Below are 23,696 nucleotides of genomic sequence, written 5' to 3'. Positions count from 1 at the left end.
TCTTCTTGATAATATGCATGTTTTCTCTGAGATTATGTTTGACTTGCTTTTCTTAGCTATACAGAAAGACAATCTTCTTGATGGATTAATTATGAAGGACAATTGGAGATTGAGAAACTGCACAAACTGCTTCTTGATGGATTACGTTTGCAGAACCTCTCAAACCTGTTCCATTTATCTTGTCCTTGTTCACTTGTGATGTTTTGTGAAGTCACATGTTGGAGCTGATGAGGACCATTGCTTGGTGAGGGCTGTGGTGGTTCAGGAATATTATTAATGTTGGTTTGTGAGGATGATGATGTTTGTTGAGGTGAGGGTTGTGGAGGAGGATCTAGTTGTACAAGTTCAATAGTTATGCTTTGTGCTTGTGAGGAATTTTGTTGTCGTCTATATGTTGGCAAAGCCGTTTTTTCCTTATTGCTGATTAGGGTTGCTGAGGAAACTACTTGTGCTATACCTTCATTTGCAGGCTTTTCAACTCCTTCAATAAAAGTGTGTTGGCTCACAAAATCTGTTTGATAGCGCTCCAACATGTCCATAGCTTTTAAACCCTCCCTATTCAAAGCATTTATTTCCATACTCATTTCGGATAGGGAAAGCAAGTATTTAATGATCTGCAAAGTCATAGGCAAACATAAATATTGAATATCTTGTGTCAAATTAAAAAAAAAAGTATTTCAAGAGAATTAGTATTTATTAGAAAATAATTTTACTAAAATATCTTTGTTCTCTTTTTTAATTTTAATAAGTATATTATTAAGTCATCCAAAACAATATTTATTAGAAAATAAAAATTGAAATAAATGTTTGAATATCTTTTTGAAAAGAGAGATCATCAGTCAATTTAGAATTATTTTTAAAAGTTAAAGCTATAATCAATTTGGAACCAGTAGAATAGTTTTGATGAATTAGGTATCTTTTTTTTATATATAAGACTGAAAGTAATATCTGATTTTTTTGGTAATTTCTCTTGTGCCCCTTAGTTTTAGAGGATTTTGATATCTTTTTTACTTAATAATTAGTCAATGAAAGTATGACTAGTGTGTATCTTCATTAATTACTCAAATAATTCGGTAATGTAATTCTTATTTTATATTTCAATTACTTCAAGTGGTGTGCGATACTATATGATCGACATTTCTTAAAATAAAGTATAACAAACTCTATTGGTGGATGAACACAAAGATATATCAATACAATGTAAAAGAAAATTATTTTCTTCGATTTTGATTTCACAATAATTATTAAACTGTGCCAACCCAATTAAAAAATAATTTTTTTTTCTAAATCATTTTTTTATTGGAATTTGATATCAAATCTAAAAAAATCGTTGCAAATAAAATCCATGTTAAATAAAGGGTATATTTTTTTATATTGAAATAAAGAATATTTTGAAAATAATTTCCTTAATAAGATAAAATTAATTAAAATTTTTATATTTGAGACTAAAAAATAAGAAATTTTATTCGTTTATATTGGAGAATGAAGGAAATATACTAATAAAACTTTAAGTTTTGAAATAAAAATATTGCATATTTGAGTAAAGGAGAGACACATAGGCTAAATATAAAGAAAACCAAAACCCAAACTAAGAGGGGCACTGAATCAATCACCTTTTGGAGTTTGTGAATAAAAAGTACCTTGATTTGTCTGCGTTTCACTGCTAAATGCAGAAGAGAGTTATCCTCTTTGTCTTTGAGTGATAGGAAATGATGGTCATCTCTCAGTGATTCCACTCGCAATTTCAGAGCCTCGAGATGGTTATAGCGAATGGACAAGTGAAGAACAGAACCATCATCAGTTTCGGTCATCTCCCGAATAGAGTTTGGTTTGGCTTTGATCAACTCCCTGATGACTTCCACGCGCCCTCTCATTGCAGCAAAGTGGAGAGGAAGCATCTCATCTTTGTCACGAACCAAACACATTTCAGGGTTTGTCCTCAAAAGCGCTTCACAACCTCAGTGTGCCCTTTAGCTGAAGCCAAATGAAAAGGGCAACGTCCTTCTGAGTGCAATTCCGTCGCTAAACTAGGATTTTTGTCTAGAAGAACCTGACAGAATTCCAAATATCCGAGCAAAGAGGCTATACGTAATGGGGTTTTAGTGTAGCGGTAGAGTGAAACTCCGCTCAGAATAAGAGGGTCTTTCTTGATCAGTATGTTTAAAGTACTCACATCCATTCATTGATGCTTCATAGAGTTCTCTCATTGCAGCATCCTGTAGTTTTGGATCCTCCAAAATCTCCATTGCAGCAATATTGGAAGTGAAACTAAGTAATGTTGATGTTCTCGGTGTCTCTCAGGTTAATACTATATATAAAAAATATTGATCGATGTAATGAATGAACCTATCTCAGAAAGAGACAACAAGAAGAGAACTATGTTTCTTTGAGCATTGTGTAATGGACATATACGTTAAGCCAAAAACTATGTTAATAATGTATACGGTGTCTTCTGTGTTAAGTGCAATTTAGTTTAACCCTGTTGTACAAATTAACTCATTAAGGGAGGCAACAGCTTCCACACACCCTAGCCCTAGCTATTCAAACTGCCAGGAGAATTAGTTAATGTGACTCAGCGGAGCATTTGTTGAGGACTTGCGGCGTGACCTTGCCCAGAACACTATTCGACTTGTTTGAATCAAACCAACAAGCACAAGCAACATAGCCCAAGTACCAACCAAAAGATAGCCAAGATTTTCAATTCTACTAACCAAGCCCAATGCTCACATGTACGTGAAGAGCATACACGAAGCTGCAACGATCATCAAAACTGCCAAGATCCACATAACGACCTTGTTCTCCAGCGGAAACCCGCTCATGAGAACCAGCATCACACAAAGAGACGCAAAGAATTGAAGAAAACGAATATCAGAAAAGCCGGTGGCCAAGCATAACCCACAACCGCAGTGCCTGCTTAGTTAGGGCAAGAACACCCATCTTGGGATTTATGAGTATCGGTTTGCCATACACCACCGGGTGGACTTATCATTGATTGAAAAGTCATGGTTGCAATCACAGTAGCTGCCACCATCAATTGCTCCCTTGTCTTTTTGTCTATCCAATTACCTTGGTCTAGCAGGTACGTTCTGCAGAACTTCTCAAATCTGTTCCATTTACCATGTCCTTGCTGTTCACTTGTGATGCTTTGTGAAAGCAAATATTTAATGATCTGCAAAGTATACATAAATATTACAATTACGCTATATTTAGCTGAACTTCTCTGTAAAGACTTATATAGGAGAAGAAAATAGAAAGTAAAATTAATTTTGATAAGATAATGTTATATAATATAAGCTCAGTTTCTATAAGGTACAAATATCCTTTGAAATATGCATATACTGTAGAGTTTGCTTTTCTATAAAAGCCAAGTATATAAATTGACTCTCCTCTAATTTTTAATTAACACAGAGTCCATGTCAATCTCCAAATATTCGGCGGTTTAGTCCTAAACGAAATAAACATATAGCTAGGGGACACGAGAGTATGCCAAATAGCAGCTAGTTGTTATCGGATTCAAATAAGAACTTGTTCAGAATTGGTGAAATAAACAAAGTTCAGTTGCAGCTTGCAAGAATCACATCATGCTAGCGTACGTCCAGCATAGGATGCGTACGATGTTCCATTACCCCTATGAGAACTTAATATTCGTGTCTTTCTAGTGGAATTACAACCAGAGAGCCATTTACACGAATTTTTGAATTAGACCACAAATTAGAAATGTCTGAAAAAATTCTATAGTTATTTCGCGGGGTAATCCACATTTATGTAATGAATGTAGGTGTCCCATGTCAATATACCATACCAAAAAACAATAAGAATTCGCGTGGTAACATATTGCTAGAATTTTATATTTGCTCGAAGATCATACTGTGAAAATAGTATCATGCCATTATGTTCTTATAGAAAATTGGTAAATAGTACCTGAATTTCTTTTGGGGGGATTCTACCTTGATTTGTCTGTGTTTGACTGCTGAAAGCAGAATAGTGCTATCCTCTTTGTATTTGGCTGATAAGAATTGATGTTCACCTCTCAGTGATTCCACTAGCAAATTCAGAGCCTGGAGATGGTTATAGCGAACGCACAAGTGCAGAACAGAACCATCATCACTTTCTATCATCTCTTGAATGGAGTTTGGCTTCTCTTCGATCAACTCTTTGATGGCTCCCACGCGCCCTCTAATTGCAGCAAAATGGAAAGGAAGCATCGCATCTTTGTCGCGCACCAAACTCATTTCTGGTTTTGTCCTCAAAAGCGCTTTCACGATTTCAGTGTGCCCTTTAGCTGAAGCCAGATGAAGAGAGCAACGCCCTTTTGAGTCCAATTCAGTGGCTAAATTGGGACTATTCTGAAGAAGAATCTGACAAAACTCTAAATGTCCAAGCAAGGAGGCTATGTGTAATGGGGTTTCAGTGAAGGGGTAGAGTGAAACTCTGCTTAGAATAGGAGGGTCTTTTTTTATTAATGTGTCTAAGGTACTCACACATCCATTTAATGAAGCTTCATAGAGTTCTCTCATTGCATCATCATGTTTGGATCTTCCAAAAGCTCCATTGCAAGAATGTCCGACGCCAGACCTAGTAATATTGGTGTTCGTGGTCTCTCTTACAGGTTGATATATATATATATATATATATATATATATATATATATATATATATATATATATGATGAACATATAGTCATGTACAATGCTTGGTCGATTAAATAATTAAGAAAAAAAACTATGTTGATGAGTACGAGCTATTATTTTATTTTATCCTGCTACATGTTTGAACACAATATGTTTGGATGATTTGGTCATTGTTGGCTTTTAATTGATTTGCAAATTGAATTTGGTTATTAGATTTTGTTTGCAAGTCAAGATATAACTTTTCGACTCATAATGTTATCATGTGAATGTTAAACCTGCTGACTAATTACTATAACCCCAAGAGAATTTTGATTCTAAGTCCCATTGCTATCATTTAAAATTAAATAGTTAAAAATACAATAAAACTTGGAATGGAATTACAAATTAAAACAACACAAATATCTTCATAACAAGTTTCACTGTTAACGATAAGTATATATGCGTGATCAACACCCTGACTTTTGGTAACATTCAGGATACCTGCTTATTGATTATTTTAAACGTCATGAAAAATTCAATGAGCATGATCCAGACTATATACATGCAGAGTTATACTGTCCCTTCCCTTTTATTTGCTGTTATATTTAGCCGCTTAGATTAATTGCTCTCAACTCAAATCGTTTTGATTTGTTGACTGAATCAAAAGTAAACCAAGTTCAAGAAAAAACTTAGACTTGGAGCAAGACCCCCTTAAAATAAAATACCCCAAAACAAGGAGGTACATCACATTTAATAACATACCATGAAATCAAAGTAACAACCACAAATTGAAAGAATATACTAACTAAAGCATTAATTTTGGCACACAAAGAGAAGCAAAGAAAGAAGAGAAATTGAGAAAAATGAATTTGAGAAAAAATTGAAGAGACATATGGGTTTTCAGGTATATTGGATTTTATTGATTGCATGCATTGGGAATGAAAAAAATTGTCTAGTTGCGTGACAATGCCAATATCGTAAAGGTGATCATCGGAAACCTACAACAATACTTGAAGTCGTTGTGTCACAAGACTTGTGGATTTGACATGCATATTTGACATTGCAGGTTCAAACAATGACATTAACGTGTTAAACCAATTACTGTGTTTAATGACGTTTTGCAAGATTGAGGTCCTCCAATGTAATTTACAATTAATGGAACTCCATATAATATGAGATACTATCTTGCAAATGACATTTATTTTGATTGAGCCACATTTGTGAAGGTCATCCTAATGCCACAAGGAGAGAAAAGAAAGTTGTTTGTAAAATGTCAAGAATGGGCAAGAAAAGATGTGGAGAAAGCATTTGATGTGCTCAAATCTCAATTTACAATAATCTGTGGTCCATCGCGTAATTGACAAATGGGCACCATGAAGAACATAATATTGATATGCATTATATTGAACAACATGATTGTTGAAGATGAATGAGATACATACAATGATAACGTTAATATTGATTACAATTATATTTTTGAAAAGATTTCAAACATTGATGTTTCTCATGGTGCTCATTCCAACTTTGTTGCATACTTGCAAACAAGACGTTATATGCATACAAGAGGAGTTCATCAACAACTTCCAGCAAACTTAGTGGATCATATTTGGGAATATTTTAGTCAGAATAATGATGAAATTTAATTTTTGTTGCTCAATATCGATGTGTGTATTATTTTATCACTGATATGTATTATCGTAAGTTTAAATTATCTTGATGAATAAATATTTTAATTATTAAAAACTTCTATTTTTGAATTAATTTTTTTCATCATTAAAAATTATATAATTAATCATTTTAAAATAAATTATAAATAATTATTAGAAGGTAGATCCCTTGTGGGACCTACAAAAAGTAGTTTAAGGTCACAAAGCTTGGTATTTTAATGGAGCACAAAATTGGAGAGATTTTTAAAGTGGTATGGCAACACGGGATCCACAAAAAAGTTAACTAAAATCACAAATCTTAATCTTCTATTTAAGATACTCTGAGGAAAACAGAAAGAATATTCTAATATGTGACTGGTCAAAATTAAAATACCAACATGCCAGTGAAGATTTTTCACTAATCCAATTCTCCCATTGTGGGGTTTCCTTTTATTTTGTCCTTGGAAAGTTCTAAATTCTACCATAACACCCTCAGATGTCGTCATCAATGCAGAATACATTGCATAGCTGAAGGTTCCATCAGTGATGAAGGAAAAAACACAAACAAAACGCCTCAAGAATTTTCTTCTTTTGTCATGTATACGCATGCACATGCCCCTAATAAAAGAATGGAAGAGCAAATTTTCGCATAAAAATTGTTAAATGTCAAATTTGTTATACAATGAACTTAAATATGTTTTTGGTCCATGTAAGTCAGTATTTTTATATTTTTGATCCTTGTAAGTTTATGTTTTTAATTTTAATTCTTGTAAGTTTGTACATTTTCAATTTCGATCCCTATAATATATTTCGCTCTATTTAGTCCTTATAAGTTTGCGTTTTTCTAATTTTAGTCTATGTAAGTGTGAACTTGTGGGAACTATAAATGAAAAAACTAGAATTTTACAAGGACCAAAATTGAGGAAACGTAAACTTAGAGGGACTAAAAATGAGCAAATATCTTATAGGAACCAAAATTGGAAAAATTCCAACTTATAGGACTAAAATTAAAAAAAATGAATTTATAGAGACCAAAAATATATTTAAACCTTCTACAAAAATTTGTTAAGAACAAAAAGTCTAGGATGAAGTAAAGTTATTATGACTATTAAAAGAAAGTTATTCTAAGAACGATAAAACATTGGCACTCCAAATTAGGCGTTTTGTACCAAAATGGTGCAATTTTTTCATAAACTACCAAAATGGATAAATTTTTTTAAAAATTACAAAAATGGATAAATCATGCTTCAAAAATCGATTTTAACATGAAAAAATTGTGCTTCAAAAGAAGATTTCAATTTTTAGTTCTTTTTTTAAATTGTGGTGGCTAAAAATCTCCTACAAATTGCTTTTCAGTTGCCATAATATAGGCATTTGTGTAACACCCTGATCGGATCACACCAGAATGAGAGAGATCTAAAGGTTGTGTAGGTATGAGACTGTACAACTGAGAATGACTTAATGAATTAATTGATATTACCTATACCAACAAGATGTCTCTACTTTTTGGTAGCTCGTCACTTAAGAATTTTATAGTTAAACGTGTTTGACTTAGAGTAGTTATGGGATGGGTGACCTTTTGAAAAGTTCTCCGGAAAGCATGTGAGTAGGGACAAAATACGTTAAAAAGTCTTGTTTTAGTTTGTGGGGTCAATCATTGATCCTGAAAGTAAATTGAAGCAGATTTTTGAGGTCTCGAAAAGGGTTGTCGTAGTGTGAGAGTTGTTGAGAAATAAAAAATTAGGGATGCTACAAATAGTATCAGAGAAGACCTTTCTCCCAATACAGTGTGGTTCGAGGAAGAATCAGGCGAAAACTAGTGGGCATGTAACACCATGGTCAAATCATCTTCTAAAGTATGATTTCTTTATGTTGAAATGGTTATTTGAAGCACAAATTATTCATTTCCATAATTTTTTTACAAAAATTTACCTATTTTGATAATTTATGAATAAAATTACATGAGTTTTGTACAAAACCTCAAATTGGATGTCATGGATCGGATCTAAGTGTATTGGTTATTGGATGCTCCTCATATTAAATCTTTGGATATATGTGATTAGTATTTTTTTTTTATTTTCTTTTGTTATTTTTAAATCAATATCAATACAAATAACATGTAGATAAATGACATGGGCCTTTCTTGAGATTAACCATAAATATATTTGCATATTTTTTTATAAAAAATTTCACTTCCTTTATTTTATTTTATACTTTATAACTATATTTTTTTTAAAAAGAATACATATTTTTCCTATTTTATGTATTGATCATACACAAATTTCTAAAAACAAAATGTAAAAAAAATGCGTAGTCTTCATAAAATTGAAGCTAACTTAAAAAGTTAGTGCAATTAGATTTATAATTAATAATAGAATCTTATAAAACAATGGTATATATTTTTTTTTCTACCGATCTTCTATTTTAAAGATAATCTTATTCAAGACATAATTAAATATAAAAAGTGAATACTTCTTCCAACGTGAATCTAAATCTTGATTCTCTATGTAATGCCAAGAAAGTATTAATCCCATCTCCTAAACTCTTATTAATGCTTTTGAGTTAATATTTATACTATCGTGATATATTATATAATATATCTTTGAATTTGAGACGTTGGTGTCCAGTAAAATAAAATAAAAATATTATAGTCTATTTGACTTATGTGTATAATGATTTTTTTTTAAATTTCCATGTGATAGTTAATTAAAAAGAGAAAATTACAAGAGATTTATAATTAAACATACAATTGAAACTGCCAATTTTTATTTAACAATTATAATTAAATTTTCTTATTTTTCATAATAATCAAGAATTTTCATTTATGTATATTTTATAAAAAATATTGTTATTTTCAGTAAATCAATTACATTACCCAAATTAATTAAAATGTTTGATTTAAGTTGGATCAAGTTTGCACAATTTTTCGTCAAATCCAAATAGAATCAACTCGAGGCTGTTGTTGCTCCATGTAATATTGTTTGTGCATCCAGCAATTCAAGTGAAGTGACAAAAATATCTTCTACTTAAATTTTAAAACTCCTCTCCCTCGCGTATTTTGTACATGCTTCCGCTACAACACAACTTCTTCCTCCTCTGTTTCTCTCTTATTGTTGTCGTGTCGCCACCGTCGTCAGTCTCCATTGGCTCCGTTCAGGCCATCTACATCACCATCGTGCTTTTTCGTTGTCGAGATAATGTTTTTTTCTTTCTTTTTTTCGTAGTTGAGGATCACATTTGGTATCCATGTAACACATACAGATTATCTAATCCGTATGAGTTATATAAATTAAGTTATACAAATTAACTAATCCATATAACTCATGGATTACCTAATCCATATGAGTTATACAGATTAGTTAATTCGTATAACTCATACGGATTAGCTAATCCATATATATATATATATATATATATATATTTAATTTATTAATAAATTAATTCTATTTATTTATTTTAATAGTAAATATTTTTTTAATAAAAAGTATTATTTTGATTTTTCTAAATAGCTATTTTTTTATTAAATATAAATATATATATTTTTTGTTTGTAAATAGTTATTGTTTTATTTTTTAAATAAAAATAGATTATTTTGAATTATATTTTTAAATAGTAATTATTTTTTTAATTGTAAATATATTAATTTTATTTTTTTAAATAGTTATTGTTTCTTTTTTAACAATCATATTAATATATTTATAATTTAAAAAAATACAAAAATTTAATATTTCTTTAATTAAAAAAATTAAAAATCCATATAACTCATACGGATTAACCAATCCGTAAGTCATATAAAAAAATTTACGTAAAAAGAAGCAAAAAACACTTTAAAGTATTTTTAGAAATTTTATTTTAATGTTGAGTGCACAAATAATATGTCTGATGCACTTAGCAACACCCTCAACTTGATCAATAATAAGTCAGTTTGGGTCTATAAGTCTATAGTTTAAAAGAAGTTAAATTTTGTTTTAAATTCATAGAAATGAATAATAATAATAATAATAGCAATAATAAAATTATATAAATAATAAAAAAGAAAAAATATCACGAGTTTGTTCATTGGGTTCACAGGTTCAAAACAAAAAAACCTATTACCCAAACCAGAGGTTATTGAGTTTGAATGTCTCACTTTTTTCATTTTATTTTCAATTTTAATTTAAAATTTTATAAGAAAAAACTAAAATAACTTTTTTATTATTATTTATTTTGTCACTATATTTTATGCAATTTATTAAAATAGTCAACAAAATGATAAAACATGGGGACATTTGTACAATGAAAAGTGAAAGTAAGAAAAATAAAATTTCTAATGAATATCTTCTAAAGAAACCATAACCCCCACATAGAAACAAGGAAAACTACCCCATATCATAGAAGCAGATTCGTAGGTTCTTTCACTTCTCTGTGCAACCCATGTGATGGGTCAACTTTATTCCTATTCACTTGTCTTGTTTTTTAATTCCATCCCTTCAACTTCAATTGTGACTGTGAAAGCAGACTAACTCCCTAGCTTTCAATTATTCATTCATAGTTGCAAAATTTCAAAACATGAAAGTTTCTACTCTAGCTACGACTATAAAGATTAGCGGGAACCAAAAATTTAATTTCGGAACTCTTACCGAATGCTTCGCAATTATGAGAATTAATTTAATGAAAGAGTGGTTTGTTATTAATTTAGTCATATGTTTTTTAACACATTAGCCACACTTTTCGAAGTTATTAACCATTACTTTGGTAAATGTTCCTAGCTTGAAAATGTCTTCATCAAGGGTTTAGAGTTTTTTTTAATCTGCCAAAGAAAAGAATACAAGGTGAACCAATTTACAAATCATTTATGAGAAACAGGCCTGGTAATATGTTATTAACTAGGTAGGAAATATTTGACACTTGCCTGGTAATATTACTTGGTCAGTTTTTTCTTTTCTTTTTGTGCTGCATGGGGAAAAGTTCACACTTGGAATGAGGCCTCATTATAATGAGCCCAATTGATCCTATTATGTTACTTTTGCTTTTGGACATTTACCCCATTTGCTCCTAGGCCGCATGCTTCTTTTAATGGGTTTCAGTCGCGTTTGGATTTGGTTTTCTATATTGACTTTCAAATCATCATGTCTTATGATTAATGATTATGACTGAAATGAGCATTCATTGCATTCGTATTTTATACTATAAGTTTAATTTAATTAATTAGATATAATATTAAATGGAAGCAATATGGTTGTATTGAAAAGTTTGATTTGAGATTTTAATTTTGTCCAATTTAGTACGTCATACCTAATGGAATGGTTTAACAAATTAAATTATATCATGCAACTTTGGAATGAAAAATCAATACAGACTTTAGTTGATTATAATCAATTGGTTTGATTATATTTTAAAACTAACAAAACTCAAACTGGTTAATCTTTTTTTTTTATAAAAGAGATCATTTTCAACTTAAAGTTTTACTAGCTTAAAAGGCTCCCCAGCCCATTAAAAATAAAAGAAATTGAAAAACTAACCCATTTAACATACACAAAATAATAACTCATTTATCAATAATAACTTTGGAGTAATGATATTGATATGGTTGGATACTTGGATTGAGTGGTCCGTTGCCTCTGATGATATGGTAGGGTTATACTTTTTATTCATAAAATAAAGTTAGTATTTTATATCACACTTTTACCATATGAAACTAATTCAGAATCGCAAAAACCGTGATAATATAATTGAGATATATCTAACAGGATATTTTCCCCCCATTTCATTTATAATCTACATGTTTTCATTCACAAATCACAATTACAAAAGTGATATATTATTTTTATTAGTATAAAATAATATGGAATTTATACATTAATTCTTAGTAAAATTATTATCAACGAAAAATAAAATAAAATATCCAGAGTCTGGTTTTTAATTGCATCTGAATAAAATTAAAATAATTTTAATACTTCATTTGTTTCAGAATATATAATGTTTAAGATTTTTACATAAGTATTAAGGAATGTAATTAATTTGTTAAATTTTTAAAAAAATATTATAAAACTTTCTAATACGTTATTTATCTCTTTAATTGATGATTCATTTACTTTTTCTATACACTACTCACACTAAATATTTATTAAGGATAGCGTTGAAAAAAATATTTAATGTAGTATTGATTTTGTAAAATGATATATATTTTGGAATAAATTTGTTTCCTTTAAAACTTCATATATTCTGAAATGGAGAGTATATATTATTCATTAAATATTTTGAAGAAATATATGTAGATACATTCTCATCTTTGTAATGTAATTTTATAAATGCATGGTCCAATAACTAATATTAAACAATGAAAGGAAATGAAGTGTTTTGTACTACTTAGTCACGTAAAAATCGTCACAAAATAAAAGATACATAGATTATGGTTGATCTACCATAAAAGATACTATATTACATGCACTAGCATCTAATCTGGCTTAATTAATTTGTTTATCTTGTGAGTGATTGAAGTAAGCTTATCAAGGGTCAAGGTAGGGGTGTATGCACATGTGGATCATTTGTAAGTTTGAATTGACCCAAATCAATCCAAATAATTTAGGTTGGATAATTTTTATATTTGAGTTAGACTTGAATTGAATCAATTAAATCCGTTGAGTTTTGGGTTGGATTCCGTGTTTTAATATCTGAATCTGCTGATCTGTTAATTTGTATTGTATTAAATTATTATTATTATATAATAAATTTTAAAAATATCAAATACTATTAATTATTGATTACATAGACTTTCAAATTGAATTGAGTAAGCATCAATGCATCCTTAATCTTTAGGATCAAAGGGACAAATGTTTTATTGATTAAAGTCACTTCCGATGGATTTCTAAAGACATTTTGAATCTATTTACAAAGAATAAGCATCATAATGTCTTATTGGTTTGATTAGAAAAAAGTGTTTGAAACACATTCTCACTATGTTTATTGAAATTCCTTATTTCAAAGATGGTATGTTGGATTTCCTTTTTAATAAATAGATAAATAGGAGTCAATGGAATGGAATGTGATAGCATCACAATTTTTTTTTAATAAAAAATCCAATAAAAAATAATTATGTCTAATTTATTTAATAAAAAATTTAACTTATAAAAAAATATTACGTTTTAAAAAAGAATAAAAAAAATAAAGTGTTTTGATCCATTAAGCCCAACTCAAATCATTTACAAATAATTTGATTTGGATTGAGTTTTATTTTTTCTTAAAAAATCTACCTAAATTAACTCATTCAAATTTGATGGATCACAAATTTGATTAAACCTAACCTATCCGCTTATCCTTAATTCAAGGCTTCTCTACGTAGTCATCTAGTCCTGCTTCCATAAATTCTCGTATATGCGCTGCCACTGAGCGTGTTGATACACCAGTAATCATGCTATTAATCCCCATTGATCGAAGTGTCTTTGTGGCCTAATACAAACATATCAAATCAATTCTATTAACAAGGTTCTTATTAAATATTTGTCATTAATATATAACTGTCATTATTATTTCTAGTTCCCTATGAAACAATAAGGATCATGCGTATATATACTTGACCAACGATTCGTTGTAGATATTATATATAACACAGGAAAAAAAAAAAAGTTACCTCAATGCCATTCATCACGGGCATATCCCTATCCATGAGAATTAGGTCAAAACTTTGTCCGGAGCCATGAATTTCTATAGCTTCTTTTCCGTTTTCCGCGACTTGAATTTTCAATCCAACACTGTTCAGAATCTTTTGATGAACCATTCGAATCACCATGTCATCCTCAACAATAAGTGCTGTTAACTGACGAGGTTCCATGACTTTTAATTGTTCTTCACCAATCTTTTCCTTTTGTCTTCTCCCTGTAGCACAGTTTCTTTTGGGAATATATTAGATATATGTGTATCCAAAGATAATGTTTCATGAAATATATATGAAGTACTAAACGGAAATGTTAAACCTCCACCCTATTTTGGGTGGATTGGAGCATAGGGAGGATGAGATAGAGATAAAAACAAAAGTATAGAGAAAATGATAGATATAATATGTAATATAACGAAAAAGGTAGAGAAATAAGAAAAAAAATAGGGTGAAAGATAAGTTGTAAGATAATGAAATGTATAAATTATCATTACTCAATACTAAAGCAATCTTGAATTACAGTATTTGATTCATAATCGTTGATGTTTGGAAGCACGTAGATTACGTAGAAGCATCAATTTATTAGGTTGTTTACGCAGAAGCATCAATTTACTGATTCTGAGAAACATAGAGAGAGGAGTTATACGTGCATTTCAAAATTGTATTCAAACACAACAATATAAATTTTTTTAAAAAAAATTATCTATATAGACACCTCATGACTAGTGCTCATATAATATGACGTGAAAAAAAAGAAATAGAAAAAAAATGTGAATGAGATGCTTATATTGTAACAAATATGTATCATTACTCAATTTGAAAAATATAAATACATATAAAAATAATTCAGGTGTGAATCAGTAAAGTATGTAGTATGGTCTAAAATCTGGTAGACCCACTTATAACAACTAATGTTTAATTTGAGACTAACCTGAATGGATAACTCTTTTTCCAACAGTCACCAGGAGTGATAGATGGATAAGTGACAAGCAAGTTGAGCTATATATACTCCCTCCACGTGGTTCCAGAAGTCATTGATCTAAAGCATAATGAAGAGAAAGAAAGAACATGTGGTATAAGCATCAGTATTGGATTCAGAAAAGTATCTTGTAGGATTTTGTTCAATATCTCTAGTACTGTATTCTTTTACCTAAAATGGGTTGATTCCCATCTTTATTAATTAAACTTCTGGAGCATATTTCCTATTTTGACCAAGACAAGTATTTCAAATCATTTTTTATTGACAAGGAGAGGGGGGGTCGTCATTCCTTTCAATTCCTCTCCTTTTCATTAGTACAAAGCACAACTAAGCCTATACCTTTATGAACTTTACTTTTCTTCCTAGGCCATCGAATCAAGTCTATCTATATATACCGTACAATAATGCAAAAAAAAAAAACAAAAACAAAAACAAAGCCACTCCTTCAAACCGTTTTCCTATTAAAAATACAGTTTATATTTAATTTTGTTTACCCAGATGGAAAAATGTTATGTGACTTAGGACATGTTTGTATAAAGAGAAAACGGATTTTGGTGACAGCTAAAAAAAGATTGCGCTGGCTCACTGTCGTTTAATAATTGTGCTTATTATTATAACTTGTGTCACATTCAATTAATTTTATCGCACTGTTAATCTTAGTTCGCAACTCATGTGGTGACGAAGCAACACAGACTCACACATACATTTAGCTGTAAGTTAATGTTATAGTATGCTAAGATTCTTACTTTGTTTTGTGGTGTTATCCATTTTTGTTGATCTTCTTTGCGTTGTATACGCTGTATAGCTCTCACAAGTTAGAGATTCTTTAGTCCAACTTAGTTTTTCTTCTTTTCATATTATAATTACATTAGTGGCAAGTGAAACTTGTGCCATATATGGATTATTTTGTATTTAAAGTACATGAAAAATACAAAATCCGAATATGGTTTTTTAGAAAATTAATTAACATATGCCCGCGCTTGATTTAAAGAAGATTATTTTCTCAAAAAATATATTATTTTCTTTTTAAGTTACGAAACCTTGACCTTTTAGGATTCTATATCTAAATTTTTATGCATCTTGATCAAATTATTCTAATATTTGAAGAAGTAATTTTTTTTCCCGCAAAACAAAATAAGTAAAAACAACTTTGTATATTCTGCACAATATGTTGTCCCTTTGATTACCTCATCTCTGATGGCACCAAAATATAAATAGTAAGAGGTTGCGACTTTTATAGGGTGTGCCTTAAAAAAAAAAAACAAACATCCTACTTTAATTCAAAAGTGGCATCACATGCATGAATTTATCGTCACTCTCCATTTAATCCGTTGTAAAAAGAAGAATTATATTTCTATAACACTTTTCATACTAATTTATTTTTCTTTGACTTTATATCACGTCAATCATTATTATTCTTTTCTTATATCTTTTGTTGTTTGTGTAAAAAATTATACAAATACAATTTATCTTATAAGAATGGTTATGAATTCGCACAAATAAAGTACCTTATAGTATATTATCAAATTCATTCGATGAATTTTTGTTTTTACTTTATTAGTTATTCCTTTACTTTCTTCTCCGATGCCCCTCCAAGTAAAGTTTATGTACATAAAAGTCTGGTGCAAAAAACATTTATGTTTTACCAGTAAGAGTTATGCTGCATGCCCGAGATTGTTAAACCTCCTCGGAAATTAAACCTAGACCTTTTCGGTTGCCGATATATGGTTTGTTGTTTTCTTCCTAGAATGGTCCTCAGTTAGCATTCGATCGAATCTCCTCTTTTGGACGAAAGAAGAAAATGAAAGGTTATATACTATATCAAATTATGTGAATGATTTTGACGACATATTTATGTATAAGGGCTGAATAGCTATATATATCATGAAATTTAAAAAATGAAAATAAATTATTATTTATTTCAGATTTTTTTCATCCTTTTAATGTAAAACTATTTTTAATTTCTTGAACTATTAAATTCATTACAAGTATTTACTTATCACTTTAGTCTAGTTGCTAAATTATCCTGGAACTTATACTTACTATCACTAGAAACATGTTTTAATGGTTAAATAATAATCATGTTATTTAATTATTTTAAAATTATATTTATAAATAATTATATTTTAATTTTTATGCAATATTAATGTAAATTTTTTTTACACGGCCAACCTATAAAAATTATGATAAGTATAACTTTTATGATATATATTGATTATTGTAAAAGATAGATTAGATAGTACAAAATTTATCAACATGCGACTACTTAAAAGCAATTTCATTCCTTTCTATATTATTAGTTGAATCTTCATAGACTCTATTATTGGAGCACAAGACGACCTTAATTTCTTAGGTTTGCACTTTGCAACCTACAGTGAACCCAAGAAATTTAAAAGGAGAGTATGGTGCCACAATGCAAGATATTAGCGGTTGGCACTAAAATTAACCCTCCACAATAATATTAGCGGTTGGCACTAAAAGGAGTACAATATAATTTTTTATTATTATCAGCAATACAATATAAAGAGATTTTATTACAAGCTATTTAAAAGAAAATAACGAGTTTTAAAAATAAAACAAATACTAGACAATTGATTAATTGGTTACAAGCTACTTATTTTTTTACCACACGCATCGCCCCAATTACTTTAAATTCCATACATTATTTTAATTTAGTAAGCAAATATTTAATTTATTTAAATTTTATTTGAATTTTTTATTTTAAAAAATTAGTTAAAATAATTTTAAAAAACTAACAGAAAATATTTGAAATACTAAATAAATAAATGCATATATTTTAAAATATTTTAAAATGTGATAATTATGCAAATTAATTTTATTCTTTTTATTATAATATTTGTGTACACTTTTGATTTTTTTTTATCAGTGGGAAAAGCAAAAGAACAAAGAAGAACTATACAGGTAAGTTATCAATTAAAAGAGAAGAATAAAATGTCATTTAATTAATTTTCTTATGTTATGTTTGTGTATATTATGACATGAAAAATATTTTACTTTTTATTTTATTTTTCTTGTTTATATAAATATTTTAGAGTAAAATAGACTCTTATTCTTTAAGAGATAGTGTTTAATTTAATGTATTATCTTTTTTATTTTAAAAATAATATTTTACTCGTTTTACACTTTACACTCACCATGTGTGTATAAAGTTTTATATTTGATATCTAATACTTATGATATATATATATATAATTTTATATTTTTTTGTTTAAAACACTATAGTAAAAATACTCTAAATTTTTTTTATTAAAAGTAAATGATTATTTATATATAATCTTATAAAGTTGTAATGATGGGGAATGTATCTTGATTGCATGACGGGCCCTTTAGGATGATGGAAATCCTGGATTAGATTTTGTGTTTTTTTAGACAATCTATCTGTTCTGGTGAATGAAAATCTAACCTAAAAGATTCAGCTTGTTGATAAGAATTAGCTGTAGGTTGAGGGGTTGAGTGGGCCGGGTTGATTAATTCGTAGAGCAACAAATATTGGAAAGCTAAACAGATGGGACAAAAATCTCTCATCTTCAACTTGCATACGATAGTTTGTTTATAGGAGAGGCGAGTACTTGGGACATTTCCCTGGACCACAAAGAAGATTTTGATGTGTTTTGAATTAATTGATTAACTAAAAATAAACTTTCACAAAAGCAACGTAATTGCAATTAGTGTGTGGAGGATAATTTATCAAAATCAGCTTCATCTTTCCCAAACTACAAAATAGGTAGCCTCCCTTAATTATTTTCAATTACTTGGGACTCTTTATAGGCCCTAATTCAAGGAAAGAAGCTATATGGCAGCCTGTATTTGAAACTATGAGGCCGAAATTATCATGGGCATACCTAATGTTTAAGAAGACAAATTACTTACGTTTAATGTTTAAGAAAACAAATTGTTTAAATTACCAAGGAAGTGGTTCTTATAGATCTCCTATGCAAATTCAATTTGGGATTTTGGAGGAAGTATATTAATTTGCAAAGATTGGAAAGTAAAATCAGAAGAAGATTTGTTGTTTGCTTGCCCGAAAAAAAGGAAAGAAATGGCAACAATATATCCTCTCTTTTTGAAAGCTCCCCTTTGAAAGATTCCTTTCCTATGCAGTTCAAATTTTCGGAGGACAAGAATAAGGTTTCAGAATTGGGATCTTGGGCAGATATGGTCACTAAAGTGGCATGAAGCAAAGAGATATTTGGTCAGTAGGAAGATCACACAAATGTGAACACAATTGGTATTTGGTAATTAAGTATGCTAAACTCGATTACCCGTCACAACAAACATGGAGGATGACACATAGTTATGGTTTATTCAATTCACAGTTTAAGAGTATATTCCTTAATAAGATCAGGATATTCTACAAAGTTCGATAATTTTAAAGCTTCTTTATCCCTTCCAAAAATATTATATAGCATTCTCTTGGTGGATGGAATTTCAACTTGACAGAATTAATTTATATGTAAGAGGAAGGTGCTTTATAGTTTCTACCTGGCAAGCCCCTTTGTGTGTGTGATATTCTCTGCATGCATGTAGAAAAATTTACTACATTTGCTAGTTACATGCATGTTTGCATATAATATTTGGACTAGTGCGTATGCTGACTAGTGGCTAGCTTCAACGTAGATGTTTTATGTGAGGGAAAAAGAGATAATAATAATAATAATAATAAGCTCTAGAGATATGCTTTCGCATGTGGTTAATTATTTTGTTCCCCTTGACTTCTGCATAATATGATATTATATTTAGACATGTGAAGGTAGATTTTGTTAGGTTGAGAGATTTAATGAAGGGCATGCAGATGTTGCCTGTTGGTTTGAGCTAGTTTGCTGCCACGTCCGCAGCCCTTTTTATCTCTTTAATTTTCAAAAGAAATTCTATAGTTTAAGGATCCCCTTTTCTTATTATGTTAAAACTCATTCAATTATTAACCAAAAAAATTATACTTTATAGAAATGACAACATTAGATTCTCTAACATATCTTTGTAACACTTTTTTATATTAGTTAAAATTTAATAAAACTCATAAAATTTTATAAATTAATTAATCTTATTTCTCATTCAATAAGTCTTTCTCGTAATTTGGTAGTTTTTAATAATTTTTAAATAATAATAAAAAGTTTATTAGAAGAAATATGTTAAAAAATATATTATAGAAGTACTCAACTCAAATTTCTTTAGGCAGTTCCAATGCAACTTTCTTTTTCGAATTTGTGTGTCAGCTGTTTTGCTTTTGATGATTTTATAGTATTTTAAAGTACAAATTTATATGTCAGTTAAAGTATTGCTTGTACGTACTCCACATTCTTGACCAATTTATTGTGCCCTTGACCAATTTAAGGCTCATTTATGTGGCCGAAGTTATATATAGTCTTAAATTTTGTATTTTAAAAATTATTTAAAAGTTAAAGTTTAAAAATAAGAGTTTAATTAAAAATTAAATTCAAACTATTTAGTAAATTTCATTTCATTAGCTAAAAATGATTCAAGAGAGAGTCAGAAAAGAGAGAAAGAGCAGGGAGAAAGGAAAGAGAAGTTGATTTTTTTCTTCTAAAATTTTATTGACCTAGATCTTTTAAAAAATACTTTTACTTTTTTTTATATATAAAAATAAGCTATTTAATTTTTCAAGAGCATTTTAGAAAGTGTGTTTCGCCAAATTTCTCCCTTTTAAAGAGAAGGGAAACATAAAAGGAATTAGCTCAAACACTTAATAAAACTTTAAAAAAAAAAAAAAACACTTGAGGACATTAGTTTGCTTGTTTTGTGGAGCGTAGTGATGAAGATTAAAAATGTGAGAGAAAGGGAGTGAGAGAGCAAAGATCAATGTTGGATAGTTGAAGAAAAAAAGCATCATAGAATAATACTATAATGTAGTTTGAATGTAAAATTAAAATAAACACTTTAAAATAATTATAAATCACTTTTTTCAAATATTCTTTCTGTTTTTATAAATTATATATATTTTTATAAATTATATATATGGATAATCTTTTCTTCTTTTTATAAATTATGCCCATAAAGTATTTGTATATTTTGTAAAGAAATATGACATTTTTAATTCCTATAAAAATATTTCAATTTAGACCTTCATCAAAGAAAAAAAAATCATACTTTTAAAGATTACAAGTGAATAATTTTTTTTATAAGAATTAAAAAAATCTTTATATTAAAAAAAGGTTAAATTGATTTACAGTTCCTCACACTTTTACCAAATTTTTAATTAGGTCTTTAAACTTTTATTCATTTTTTAATTTGATACTTCAGTTTAATTATCGTTATGAAAAATTAATCACTGACAATTAGAAGCACAGACACCCCATTGATGCTTTTGTAGTAGATTAGTGCTTTTGGAGTGCGTTATAAGCAAAATTGAATTAATTGTGAGAATTTTGTGTAAAGTTTTGATCGAGTTAAACAATTATAAGAGATTTGTGAAAGAATATTTAGGTTAAGTTAACATGTAAAGGTTGAAATTCTATAAAAATATCATATAATTGATTTAGTTGTGCTTACAAAACATTCCAAAAACATCAATTCATTGTTTGAACCTTTAATTAGGTATTTGGAGTTAATTTTTTATAATGACAATAACATTGAAGAATCCAATTAAAAAATAAATAAAATCTTAGGTATCCTATTAAAAAAAGTTTGGAGATTTAAAAAAGTGTAGTACCCGCACAATAATTAAACCAAAAAAGTATTTAATCTTTTTTAATTATATATATCTGTTGGGTTCTATCTATAATTATATTATTATTCTTTTTTTAAAAGGCTTATATTATTATTCTGCAGTTCTCTTGGATTCTAGCATCTTGAAACAAGAGGTAAGCTTGGTTAATTTCCTATCCTATTAATCGTTCTAATATTTGAGCGCAAGTGTGTAACAACAGCAGCATGTAGCAAAGACTTGATCGCCAAAGTTCATACATGCATGTAGCAATAAACAAATTAAAATACAAAAAGAAAATGAGCATACATCCAGATCATATTAACTAGGTGCCATAGGAATTTCTAATTTTTTGTACTATCTTCCAACTCCGCCATATTGATGAATTGAACAAGAGTTATTCCTCAAGTCTTTTCTTTATTTTTGTCTAACATTGATACTCACGTGCGTAGTCACAGACTTCACCATAGTAAAAGAAGAACTACAGAATCAACAAAAGAAAAAAAGGAAAAACTAAACATGGAATTTGGAAACAAGGAACGGGTAACGTTAAATTTTTTCCACTAATTACGAGTAAAACTAGGGTTGATCTTATCAAGAATTGAACTAAGCTTAGCATTGTTCAAGGGTTTCTCATGGTAGTCATTCAGCCCCGCTTCCATAAATTTTCGTATTTCTGCTTCCGTACAGCGTGATGACACACCGACAATCATGCTACCAATGCCCATTGAGCGAAGTTCCTTTGTTGCCTATATAAAAATAAATAAATAAATAAATAAATTTTAAAAAAACAAGGGCATTAAATACTTGCATTTTTTAACAAAACCATATCTAGAAAAATAGTTTCTTTTTTTGGAAGCAAATCTACAAAAATCGTGATTTCAGCTTTAGCTTGACTACACAATATATAACTTATAATGGGAAACTTGCATGTAATGTAATGTAATTAATTAATTATAAGCACCTCAATGCCATTCATGATGGGCATATCCATGTCCATGAGAATCAGGTCAAATATTTGCCCATGGCAATGAATGTCCACTGCTTCTTGGCCATTTTCCACTCCTTGATTTTTCACGCCAACACTCTCCAACAGCTTGATGAATCTTTCGGTTGAGTATATTGTCATCTACAACAAGTGCTGTTAATTTGGTGCCCAAGTTTTTAGGTGCCATTCGGTTTTTGTTTTGGGATTCCGTAACTTTTTACGTCTCCTCACACTACTACTTGAAAGAAAAATACAGTGAGTTAATTTGTTTAAACAAAGATATTATATATATATATTAATTGCTAAATGTTTGTGTAGATTTAAGGATAATGTAGCAATATCACTAACCTGAATGAGAACTCTTTCTCCAAATTCTGAGAGTAAACTCACTATTATGAGTAGGAGGGGAAGAATGAAAATGGATGATGTAAAGCTAGCTAGTTGGGGGTGCTATATACATATATAGATAGATAGATAAATAAAAATATTGAAATGACACGTATATATCCCTCCCATGTGGATAATTGATCGAGTAAGGCGTGATATAAGATTGAAAGGAAATGGAGCGAAAAGAATTATCAAAGTACCAAATTGGATGTGAGTTAGCTTCAACATTGAATTTGTGGAAGTGTCTCTGGATTTCGTTCAAAATCTAAAAATCTGAGGGAGAGTGATAGTTTTCCAAAAATGTGGATGATTCCTATCTTGAATAAATTCGTAGGCCACCTTTTTTCTATTTTGAACTAGACAAGAAGACAATCAAATTTTGAAGTATATTTTTGGGGTCCTTTCGTTATTTGCCTTTCGTTTCTTGGCATGAAAAACGAGCAAGTATGCCAAACTCATTAGTTATAACTTCCTTATAATTCAGCCATTGCGTGACTCTGTATGTATACCTTACAATGCAAGGAAGAGAATAAAACAGAAGTAAGCACGTATGTCCACACAACTTTTGTTTACAAGGACGAGAATAACATATTACGTGGTGTCTACAACACTGCTATTAGAATCACAGAATGCTATACTACCTAGTTTGTCCTGGTTATAAATAGAATTAGATTCTCTCTTCATCTTCTCCACGTAGTATATATCTCTTCAAAATCAGTTGTTTCCATATTTTATTTTTTTCCATTGTTATGTTATTTTTACGCCTGAAAT

At 29.3% G+C, this 23,696-nt stretch overlaps 3 protein-coding genes and 1 pseudogene across 3 annotated transcripts; all 4 read right to left on the bottom strand.

Annotated features, from left to right (window-relative positions):
• Positions 1–89: 89 nt before the first annotated feature.
• LOC102660007 (uncharacterized) lies at positions 90–1,925 on the bottom strand. Its single transcript, XM_006604466.2, has 2 exons — positions 1,641–1,925; positions 90–614 (listed from the first exon to the last, which is right to left on the bottom strand). The coding sequence occupies exons 1-2, from the start codon at positions 1,923–1,925 to the stop codon at positions 90–92; spliced, it is 810 nt and encodes a 269-aa protein (XP_006604529.1).
• A 7-nt stretch (positions 1,926–1,932) lies between these two features.
• LOC100820347 (ankyrin repeat-containing protein ITN1) lies at positions 1,933–4,517 on the bottom strand. The gene is given in 3 exon segments (XM_014771508.3): positions 1,933–2,854; positions 2,857–3,215; positions 3,922–4,517. Coding segments are annotated over 3 exon segments (1,251 nt in total). The 3' UTR covers positions 1,933–2,558.
• Positions 4,518–13,164: 8,647 nt separating this feature from the next.
• On the bottom strand, positions 13,165–14,123 carry LOC100819813 (two-component response regulator 24). Its single transcript, XM_014771751.3, has 2 exons — positions 13,866–14,123; positions 13,165–13,684 (listed from the first exon to the last, which is right to left on the bottom strand). The coding sequence occupies exons 1-2, from the start codon at positions 14,064–14,066 to the stop codon at positions 13,559–13,561; spliced, it is 327 nt and encodes a 108-aa protein (XP_014627237.1). The 5' UTR covers positions 14,067–14,123; the 3' UTR covers positions 13,165–13,558.
• Positions 14,124–21,810: 7,687 nt separating this feature from the next.
• Positions 21,811–22,725, bottom strand: LOC100818742 (two-component response regulator 24-like; annotated as a pseudogene).
• Positions 22,726–23,696: the final 971 nt, after the last annotated feature.

Source organism: Glycine max, chromosome 19 (assembly GCF_000004515.6).
Source record: "Glycine max cultivar Williams 82 chromosome 19, Glycine_max_v4.0, whole genome shotgun sequence".
Classification (NCBI taxonomy): Eukaryota; Viridiplantae; Streptophyta; class Magnoliopsida; order Fabales; family Fabaceae; genus Glycine; species Glycine max.
The sequence above is the reverse complement of the archived record's forward strand: the minus strand, read 5'-3'. Positions and strand labels throughout refer to the sequence as shown.